Source organism: Diadema antillarum, unplaced genomic scaffold (genome assembly GCF_040938485.1).
Source record: "Diadema antillarum isolate AM-2024a unplaced genomic scaffold, OU_Dant_1.0 scf00000007, whole genome shotgun sequence".
NCBI classification, from domain to species: Eukaryota; Metazoa; Echinodermata; class Echinoidea; order Diadematoida; family Diadematidae; genus Diadema; species Diadema antillarum.
In genome coordinates, this window is record NW_027270896.1 from 2,642,434 (window position 1) to 2,654,144 (window position 11,711).

Below are 11,711 nucleotides of genomic sequence, written 5' to 3' on the forward strand. Positions count from 1 at the left end.
AAAATACAATGAAAATAAGTCTTCAGAGTGAGGATTCAGACGTAACATCTTGTAACAGATCAGTGTGATCTTATGTGACAATTCCACTAAATGAAATGAAAACACAAAACTAAAATGCAGGACATCTTCAAACTGACATAAAAGTACTATAAATCAAGCTAATATAACAACGTTCACCAGTTGTTGTGTTTTTCTTCACTGGTATTCCTCCTTAGAACGCTATTTTCATTTTCATGCGCCGTACAACACTTCTCCTGGCAAATGATGGACTACTGCACCAACAATATGCATCATGCATTTAGATCTGCTGATCAGTGTGAATTCCATGAAATATCCACGATGAACTGCCTCGGCTGTGCCACCCTGCGGGGAGGGTGTGAGGGTGTCAACACTCACAACAAACCCCTGGAGGTGCAATCAGAGGTACATTCCATTGATGAGGTAGTCGGCATCGTGGGCGCTGGTCTTGAGACGACCGTAGCGCAGCCGCTGGTTCATGTAGCGCAGCCGGCACCCGACCATGAGTAGGAGGCAGACGGTGATGATCAGGCCAACCACCAGGGCAAGGATGGCGCTCTTCGCCGTCGGCATTCCTTCACCGCGGACTACTTCCACCGCATCAACCTGCTGGTATAAAGTCCAGTCCAAAATGTGTCACATGAATCTTTACATCCAAAATCCCATAATATACCAGTACAAACTACAGGCAGATGCAGGGCATGCAGAAAAGATAAAAGGTACAAGGTACTTTCAGCTCAGGCTGAAAGTACTCATGTACGTCCAAGAATGCTCATGCAATGTAGTATGTGTACAGCGTATGAGCTTCATTAAAATGGCCCGTGCATTCAGTACATGTAGTAGTTAGTCATGAAAATACTCACAATATGTGTCAAAGTTTCATTAAAATGGATCACTCATTCACAAGTCTTCAGTCTACAAATACTCCTAGCATGTGTTAAATGTTCAATTGAAATGACCCACTGATTCACAAGTGCTCAGGCCAAAGAATATTCAGAGCAAATTTGTCATAATTTCAGTAAAATGACTCACACGCTCAGCTGTACTGGATGTAGCAAATGTGCAGCATGTGTTAAGATTGCCGTAGTGGAATGAGCACTCAGAGAATTGCTACAGTATAGCTTGCATCATGGTTATGGGATTTACTTCACTGTTGATAAAGGGTTGTAATATGCCTTTTTCCAGCAGTATTGTACGGAAACTTGTAGCAGCTAGTACACTAAGTACAGTATCATACCAGCATCACTACCTCATTTCATTTTCACATTAAACTAAATAAGGATGACGTACATTGTACTGTAATAATCATGCTGTTGTAAAATCATTCAGACTTTCATGAGTCCCAGTTTTGTTCATGAAATCAGACACCAATGTGTCATGATGAATTGTACCAAGAGATATTGTGAGATCAACATTCCACAGTTGGTGATATACTTGTATTTCACAAGGTACATTGTACATTGTACATGTATTCTGTACATTCACAGTTGTGACATGGCATCATACAAAGTTGTATAATTCTGAAAATCATAATAAATTACCTCGTTGGTGTCATCCATCAAGCCATTGCTTTCCGCCTCCTTGGCTGGGCTCGTCTTGTTGCCCCTGGTAGGTCTGGGTGTGGTGGCGCCCTCAGTGTCTGTTCTGCCTTTATCAACTGTATCAACTGCTTCACGAACAAGTGAAGTTTGTGTGCAGTGAAGGAGAGACAAGATACATACTTTGAGATAATACATCAACAATGCAGAAATTAAATATTCATGACTTATCAAAGTCCAAATAAACATTAGCCAATTACAATGAATATACTGTACTATAGTGGTGCATTTAAAAGTCAATTAAAGTGGAAATGTTCATGAAAGAAGAAATAAACATTTAGAAAATACACTGTAGCATGGCGCAAAACCAGGAATAGGGCCAAAACATTGAAAGAGTTGACAGGATTAAAGAATTCATAAACAAGTACATATATTTTTATATCATACATAGCTGTAAACTATTTAATGATAATAAATGTTAAAACTTATTCCGATGCATTTATATGTACCTTCATGTTATAGATTGCACATTTTGGGGATTCTTAGTACTCCTCGTTTACATGTATTTAACATGTTTACAAACTTTACAGGAACAGAACAAATACAAACGCAATCTCAAACTGTCTACACTTTTTTCTCTCTCAAGTAAATGCATTGCTGTATACTTCTTTACTTTATATAAACAAAATAGAATGTTAAACTGTCATGGTCTTCTGACAAATCTACAGTTTTTGTACCTAAAACATACATGCCAACATGGGCCTGAATATCAGTGGTATATGTGTATTGTATACTATACCTACTGCATACAACAAAATGCAGTAACAATTGCATACAGTAGGTACATTTGTAATTTACACTTTAAAAATTTACAAATCCATGTAACTTGTCAGCGACAAGATTCTAAAGTGTCCATTTGATGCTGAACAGGGCACACTACAGTAGGTTCCTTTACATGTAGGTCAAAGAGTAATGAAATTATACTCTTCCTTGCCAATCATATGATGATTGACTTCAAAGTCTCTCAATTCTAAATACTCTGAATCAACTCTGTACGGCATAGCGATCAATCTGTAAACAGGGTTGTTTTACACACTTCTGACAAAATATAATATATCTTTTAACTTCTTTTAACATTTGAGAATCTCATTTGTTTTGTTCTGTTCCAGTATATTTCTTCCCTCTCTCTTTCTCTTTCTCTCTATCTCTCTCTTTTACTATCTTCATCTTAAAAAGAAAAAGATGCAACTGAAAAGTAAAAATCAATCTAAATCTATGAAATCATGGGGCAAAAATGCTGCCATGCCAATTCTAAGGTGACAATTTTCAGTGAAAGCATAGATAATGTTATCATTTCAGGGCAAAGGCCAATGCTACATGTACAAAGGTAGTCAAATCAAGAGCAAAATACATGTATCATTATTTTCTGATGGAAAGAATATAAAAATTTAAAGTAAATAAAGCAAAATACAGTAACTCTTGACAGCCAGTAATGAGATTGCAGAATGAAATGTAACTTAGCATTGGAATATCAGTTTTAAAGAACACAATCACAATTGGAGAAAAAGTCAAATTTGTACATAATACATGGCAAAACAATTCAAAACTAAAAACAAACATCAGTATAAAACAATGTATCAAAAAGCGGGTAAAGCTTAGAGCTCAAGTCAGCAGTGAAGAGAATAAGTGTTAGCAACATGCATGACTGGCTTCTTCAAGAGAGTAAAAGTTAGCTTTGGAAAGTAAAAAGAAGATTTGCGGGCTTGGCCAATAATTAAGCAGATTTGCCATGCATAATGTCAGTTATGCATCATGCACAGATTCAATACATTGATGCAACATTTAGGATGCAACTTGTTATGCGACATAATATCAGTAAAATGCATATTAGTAATACATGTTAGAAGAACCATGATTACCTTTGGTTACAATATCAAGTTGGAGAGGGGATAGAGTGACGGGCGGAGTGGGAGGAGGGTGAGTATGTGTGGTGACACTGTGAGGTATACCATTAGTCTGATGCACTTTGGGGCGGGGTCTGAGGCGGCTGACACCACTGCCAGCAGCCTGGGAGGGTTTCCCCCGGCCCGCACTATTGCGACCGCGGACGTCATCATCGAACTCGTTTTCATCGACAACGCTGCTGGGGTAGTAATACGGCCAGGTGTTCCACAAGTCTGGTTACCAGCAAGTGATTGGATAGACAGAGGAGGTGCGACAGGGAGGAAAAGATAAGGCATATACAGGCAATTATTACGTGGTGCCATACAGGAGAAAGAGAGTGCCATGCAATGATACTTGGGATCCACTTCAAACAGAGGTCAATGTACTGTTTTAAAATGTATATGTGTCAAATACAATGTACGGTAAAGTCAAAAGTGCTTTACAGGTTAAGCTCAGGATACACGACGCTCCTACAATGTACAACCCTTGTATGTACAGTAGTAACGGAATCGTATCAGCTAAAATGATGGAACCTGAAATACATGTATGTTAATGTACTGTACTATTGTAAGTACATGTACATACATTTGTATGAGCCTTTACAGTTTCTCGTCACTTTCCTTCACCAGTACGAGCATCATAGAGCCCATGGCTGATGTCACTTTCCTTCACCAGTATGAGCATCATAGAGCCCATGGCTGATGCTTTCTATCATGGTTTTAAAAGAGTTTTGCCAATGGAGGGCCAGCCAGTCGAGCAGTCCTGTACTGTATACATGCACTACCTGTACACCAACGCTGCTCACTGGCACTAGTCCGACAGTCTCTGACCAGTAAAAATCACTGTCAGACCAGTAAATTTTTTAGGAATGGACCAGTGAAACATGGAAAAACTAGGTATGTACTGGTCCGAGAGACAGATCGGACCAGGAGAAAAAAATGGGTTAGTGTGCAGCCCCGTGTACACTGTGTACAGGATGCCCAAGTCGTCATGTACAGGCATCATCTGTACAGGCTCGTACATACGCTGTACATACATGTGTACATGTAAGTTGGGGTCTTCGGTATTCCCTGCATGTACACTGTAAGGATTGTCAGAAGCTGCCAGATACCTCAACATTTTCCAAGTGGAATCAACAGCCCTGTTTTCCTCGGGGCATTTGAGATCTTAGCAAAGATATCATACATAAGCCCAAAGATTTCAAAGAAAGTCTGCACATCACTAATGAAGCAAGTGGCTGCAATATGGTAATATAAGGGTACCCTCATAGAGACATCCTACAGGCCAAGTACCATACCTGTACTTCATCTGAGTCCCAAAGTTGAATACAGAATGACCATAGAATTTGTTTTCCATATTACATGTGCTGTACATCACAAAGGCCTAACATGCAATGCAGACAATTGAGCAGTGAAAATCTTTTTCTGTACTTGCACATTTTGTTGAAAAAAGAATATATATTTTTTTATAAGATTATAGTTTCTTGTGAAAAAGGGGTGCATATTGCTGACACTTCTAAGTCAAATCAAACAGATTCATAAAGATCACAGATGAAAATTCACCTTTTTTTTTTTTTTTTTTTTTTTTTTTGGGGGGGGGGGGGGGGGTTAATTGAGGAAGCCCCTACAAAATACACTTCACAAAGAACACAAATTACAAGCCCAACTGTAAATGGGATCCAAGTGTAGACCATGGAGTGTAGACCAAGTTGAATGCAATAGATTTCATTACACTGACTTCTCTCACTCTAACCTGAAGAATGTGCATACACACAGATACTGAAGAGTTGCAGCTCACAAAATACATACATGTGTACGATGTGCAACTCCTTTAAAGAGGCACATTACAATACATGTACAATGTATTTGCACTGTAGCTCTTGCTTGAACTTGCATAGATAGTGTGCATCATAATCAATACAGTATACATGCAGATAAATGTAGATTTCCAGCAAACTGTAATATTCCAAACAACATGCTCACACTGCACTCTTGCATGTACAGTAACAAACCAGTCTACAATGATACTGGATTGATGATCAGCTTTCCTTGCTCTTAAATACACACAATGTTTTTAAACACATGTATTTTGACTACTTGAATAAACATTGGCCACAGTATCAGCATCTTTGTCACAAAACATACTTTGTACCACTTGAACCATACAAAACACTGCTCTACATACAAGTAACACATGTATACAAATGCACTATGCATTACACATCTTTGTACACATCAAACAATTATGCAACACAAAGAATACATTTTCAGTTTAAACTGGGAATGATCATATTACCACCCACAAAAAGGTTCGATGTGATCATGTCATTTAAATATCACTAGAAAATCAAACACAAAAACATCATAACACAAAGACACTACATCTATAGCACAGTTTAAACAACAACACAGCTCTAAAATGATGTACAGATGTACAATACAGTGTACACATTGAATGGAAGTGAAGCAAAGGTTACAAGTGTGTACAGACTATACTAAAGGATACATCTTTTTCTCAAAAATAATGATGGTCTACTTTGTATATGGGAAAATCCTTGTACAGGGTAACAAGAAAAAATAATGTACAAGTACTATAAGGTCCTCATTTACAGTTCAGCAGTAGTGCTTTCAATATAAAATCTGAATAAAAAAATTAAAAAAATCTTTCACAGAATTTTTGTTTAAATGTAATTACAAGGAAATGTTCACTTTCAGAAAGCAATGTTCCAACAGGAACAAGTAATAAATAACAAACTTAAAATTTTGCAAATGTAATACAACAGTGTCATACATTTGTATGTCATAAGGAAGCCAGTGACCATGGAAACTAGCACATCACTGGCACCCCCAATAGTTCTGATGGCTTGGTGACCACGCCATTGCCTAAACTGCTGCACATTGCCATCTGTTGTTTTCTCAGGTAAAAAGTCATTTTTATTCAATGTTTCCAACAGGCTGACTGAAATAATTCTTTGAGATTTTGCTTCCATTAATTAATACTGAGTATTGAAAACATATTTCTTTTTTGGCCTCCAGGGTAAACTGCAAGTATTATGTTATGTACAATTTTTGTAGCTTCACCAATGTAATTTACATTGTACATTGAACACAGAAGTACACTTTGTATACCTGTGCATATACTATTGTAGAATACTGTACACTAGCAGCTCGGTATCCAGGATTTGATTACCGGTATTTGAAATACAGATAATACTGTTCATATAAAATTGATTCTCTATTTTACAATTGCATGTACACACAGCCATTTTGAATATTTTTCTTAATAAAGCAGAGTTGTTTCTGACAAAAAGGAAAAATAATATGTACAAAAGTAATTCAGCAAACTTCATTGCTGCATGAAGGATAAGCAAAGAATATCTTGCAACAATGCACATTTAAGAGTACATGTATAATGGCACCTCTCTTGCAAATGGGAAACACATTAGAAGAAATGCAAGAAAAAAAAGCGAAAATATAAAGTGGTTAAGCCACTTACACACAAAAAAAGACACATATCTTTTTACACTTTGACACAAACAGGATTCCTTGATGCATGCATGTGGATCTCATCAAATTTTACTCACTGTTGTAATCAGCCCTGTTGTCTTCATAGTACTTATTCCTTCCAGTTTGCTGATCAACTTCAGTAGGGCCCTTTGGGGAACGTCCATTACTATAGACATTAACATCATGTCTGTTGTAATTGGAACGACCATTGTCGTAAGAAGTGCCTCTGTTAGGATTCCTAGACGGGTTGTACGGAACATTCTGAGGATTTCTCTCATTGTAGCTCTCGGCCCGGTTCCTGCTGGATGCTGGCCAGTTGTTGTACTGTGTACGCTGCTTGAATGGACCTTGCTGACTATCCACAGGGTAATAGTAGCTATAGTAGTCACTATTGTAGATGTATCCTGGATTGTGTCTTGGATCTGACTGCGAGATACCCCGGCGGGGAGGGTCTGGCGTTGTACGTGAGTCTACTTTTGGAGACTTGTTGGAAAATCCCCAGTCGTTGTTTGTCTTGATCCTGTCCCGTTGTGGCTGTTCCCTGTATGGTTTAGTCTTCTCATCAGCAGCATCTGCAGGGTACTTCACACCAGAGTTGCGGTCATAAGTAGTTTTCCTCTGCTCTGGACTGTACTCCCGCTCTCTTTGGTAGGAGGCATCTCTGTCTTCCAGATCTGACAGGTGTCCGTTGGTCTGGTATCCACCTTTTCTTGCACTCTCTGCTCTTTCAGCGCTTCTCTGGCCACCCTCATCCAGCCTAGTACCTTGGTCGTCATCGCTTTCATCAGCTCCATCTGCAATGTCTTCACCTTCATATGGAGTGTTGTCCATGTCTCCGTCATCAAAGGTTTGTGTTTTGTCCCTTGATGGTGACAGGTGGCTTTCACGAGCTCCTGCATCTTGGTTGTCCTGCCGTATCTTCTCCTGCTGATTGGAATCTTCTGGTCTCCACTGACGCCCTATATTTGTAAAGTCCTCTGTAAGTCCATCGTTCAGACTTTCCTCTCTATCTGGGCTATCGTCGTAACAAGTTGTGCCCTGGCACTCAACATCTGCCAAGTCAGGATCGCTGCTCTTCTCATCTTGCTTGACACCGGCCGAGTCTTGGTATGTCGGCATTTTCAGATCCCTCCCCCTGCTCTCTTCTTCCAGTCGGTCCCTCATATCATTGACGTTGCGTTGGGATTCTGTGTCATCGAACGGATCATTCTGGCCTCTGCCTAACTGCCTGGTACTGCTGTCATCTACGCGGTCTGGTAGCTGGTCATTCAATTCGTCAGCAAGGTTCTGGTATCCATGTTCATAAGTCAAGTCCCTATCACTGGCCTGACTATCTCTGTCACCAGTTGTCTTATACTGGTATGACTCATCGGCTATTATTGCTTCTGGTGGGTTAGTAGGAGGCAGATGGGGAGAAGTAGTCAGTTTCTTAGCTGCATGGATATTATGAAGCATTAAGAGAGGAAGCAAACCGGTTACAGAAAGTTAAATGATTTTATGTCTGATGTTAATTTGATGTGAATCAGTCACTAGCATACATGGCATTTTGCCATTGTTTTGGAAATGTTAATGGTACAAATAATCTGGATCAAAAGCCAAAATATCACATTTTCCACCTTATATTTTACATCTTTATGCATTCAATAGTAATATAGTCCATTGACATTATGTACTAATAATCATTTTCAACCAGCTACCATCACTGAATTACTCAGAGCTATCATGCCATCTTAATATTATAATTCACTGAATTACACACAGCTGTCATGCCACCTGCTAAACAAAGCAATGGCATGATAGCTGTGTGTAATTCAGTGACGGTAGCTGGTTAAAAATACAGTACATAATAATAAGTACATTATGCCAATGGAAATATTTGTATTTTGTATTTTGTATCTTTTTGTATTTTGATTTTTATTCTTAATTTTTTTTTTTTTTTTCAGTTCAGGAACATTCATGTACATGAATGCTGTAGTGCAATGCAGTATGAGATTACTGCCCCAAAAATGAAAACAAAAAAATTAATACCCCTTCAGCACTGTGCCAATGCTCAATAAGCTAAATGACATGACAGTTACATGTAAAGTCACTTCACCCAAACTTGCAATATCAGTTCATAGAGTGATATTTGCAGATATTTCATTTTTCCATTTCCCTTTCTCTTCTTATAAATTTATTTTGGATACATGTTCATTTAGAAGTCAGTTTGCTGACAACAATGTAGCTGCTCTGATAAGTTGTGTAGATTGTATACTTACAACCAAAGTAACTAGTTCTTGCAGGAAGCTAAGCAAATTTCGCAAAGTTTTATCACAAGCTTTGAGCTGGAACTTCTTGAAGATAATGAATTTTTAATTCACTAAGTGAAACCAAAGCAAAAGATCCCATGCAGTATACAAAAGGGAAATTCATAAAAGTGTTCAGAAAGCTGCAATTTGAAGTTTTGCAATGATACAGTCCAGTGGTATCTCAGTCTACATTATGTAAATCTTCTGATTTAGCCTAAAAAATTATAAAGCTAAATCTTCTACACGTACAGCGTGAACAGCCTAATCTTATGACTTACACCCTGTGCATTGGATGATACAGTGTTCACATGGTAGTGGAAGAAAGTATTCATACGACTAACACTCACCAGTATGGGTGTCCTCGTTCTGCAGTTCCGCCCCATCAGTGTCTTCATCTGCAGTGCTGCAATGAGCTTCATCCGAGCCATCTCTGCAGTCAACCACCGAGTTGCAGACATAGAGCTCGTTGATGCACTCTCCAGAGGTGCACTGCACATGGCCACTCTCGCAGTCTGATGATTCGTTCGTCTGCATTCACTGAAAACAGCACAAACACAACATTGATATTCCGTGATGCAAGTTTGTTTAAAGCGTGAAAGGCCCATTTTTCCCTCCCCCATACACCCATCTGATATAAAGTGGGAAGTGGGGAGGAGCAGTTTCAATCCAGCATAATGAAAATTCATGTGTACACAGCCTTTGACAAGATGATTTCACACTTTGAGAGTGATTGTTTCAATGCCAATCGTACTGCACGAATGAAAACATGAATTCACATCTACACTGCCTACAGTTGTACATTGTTAACATATGAAGGCATGGGGACAAACTCATCCTTGTGCTTGCACACACCAATGCTTTCTTTGACAGATGGACAATGAAAGAAACTCGGAACCAACTGTCAATAAAAGGTACCTTCTCATCTTTTGTTTTAAAGTACAGTGAATCTATCAAGTATCTGCAATAGACATGTGTAGGGTACAATTTTGGGAAAATGTTTTCAATGAAACCTGCAATACTTCTGGACATTGCCATTGGCCCCAGCTGGGTGTTACAAAATATAATCAGCATGGCTGGGTATTCTCCAATTTCTGCATACGTAGATCTACTCAATTTTTACACAACTTTATCGTACACAATGGATGCAATTCACTAGCATCAATTCAATGGCAATGACACAATGCCTTTGAACTGCCCTTAGTTAGTGAGATGAAAAATTCAAGCCAAAAATCGCTGTCTTTGAGACTCTTACCAACTAGAACTACAGGTGGCGGTGGAAGTGTTGTTGGATTCACTGTTTGTCTTTTTGGCGTCTGTCGTGGTTCCTCAGTCACAGTGATTGGACGTGGTGGGTCTTGTTCACCTTGCTGGTCCTCGATGCCATGTTCGCGCACACCTTCAAGCATAATACTGCTGACATATCCCTTGTGGTACGTGAATGAGCAGACATTGGGACCACCATCACCTTCTGGCCTACACTCAAACAAGAAGCAGTTCGCCTCGTTTGGGTCGGAGGAGCTCTCATCACTTCTGTAGATGGCAGTGTCACAGACTTCGTTCAAACAGCACTGTTCAAGACACACCTCAAATGTTCTCACCTTCACGGCATTAATGTAATATGCACCATTTTCTTTGGAGTCTTTTGTTCTGATTATGTAACTGTCGCTGACATCGAAGGCTTGTGCTGAAGAACAAGTGGGCAATGCACGAAGGTTGTCGTTTTTTGCATAGTCCGGGTAAGATGGCAGATGGCGACCCTTCTTCCCTACGTGACCATTGTCCACTGAGCGGCTGTCTCTCCGTAGCGCAAAACAGTAGCTGTCATCCACACAAACACCAGCCACAAGCAGTATCATACATGCGACACACAAAATCAGCTGCATTTTCAACGATTGATTTAAACATCAATGTGACAAAACCGCTTCCACGCTGTACAGAGTTTTAACTCACTAGCAGTTCTCTGTAGAATCGAAGAGACGCATTGCATTTGCCACAAATTCCCTCATTTTCCACGGCTGTCATCCCAGAAAATATTCTTTCCTGCGTATAAACACAAGTACAGTACAGATGCGACTTTATCTTTTTCATCGTGTTGTTGTTGTTACGTTTTGTGTGCTCTACGTTGTAGATTGAGTCATGAGCCGTCTGTAAATTTAGTTCTATATTTCTCAGATCTTTTGGATAAAATCAAAGGATTGCATGTATTATCTATCTAATAATTTATTAAATTAATAAAAAAATTATTAAAACAGGAGTTTATTAAGTTAAAATAGTGAAGTATCAAACATTCATATTCTTATTTTAATGAGACGACTGGTTAATTACTGTAATGTACTCATAATCGTAATCATGATCGTATCGAACATGTGATCGAAGAGGGCAGCACAGCATTCAGGCTGTGTGAGAGGACCATTACC

The 11,711-nt window shown here is 39.1% G+C and overlaps 1 protein-coding gene across 1 annotated transcript; it reads right to left on the reverse strand.

The window, feature by feature from the left end:
• Positions 1 to 417: 417 nt before the first annotated feature.
• Positions 418 to 11,150, reverse strand: LOC139716632 (uncharacterized). The gene is made up of 6 exons (XM_071628161.1): positions 10,551 to 11,150; positions 9,642 to 9,822; positions 7,084 to 8,439; positions 3,476 to 3,733; positions 1,560 to 1,687; positions 418 to 627 (listed from the first exon to the last, which is right to left on the reverse strand). Exons 1-6 carry the CDS (start codon positions 11,148 to 11,150, stop codon positions 418 to 420), a joined length of 2,733 nt encoding a protein of 910 aa, XP_071484262.1.
• Between the last annotated feature and the right edge of the window lie 561 nt (positions 11,151 to 11,711).

Bases quoted from the DNA above. Each gene is read 5' to 3' on its own strand.
- LOC139716632 (XM_071628161.1), bottom strand. From the start codon at position 11,150: ATGATACTGCTTGTGGCTGGTGTTTGTGTGGATGACAGCTACTGTTTT. The intron at 3,734-7,083 runs GTGAGTAAAATT...GCTGGTAACCAG, and splicing joins CAACAGGGCTGATTACAACA to ACTTGTGGAACACCTGGCCG. The intron at 1,688-3,475 runs GTAATCATGGTT...TTGTTCGTGAAG, and splicing joins ACTTGATATTGTAACCAAAG to CAGTTGATACAGTTGATAAA.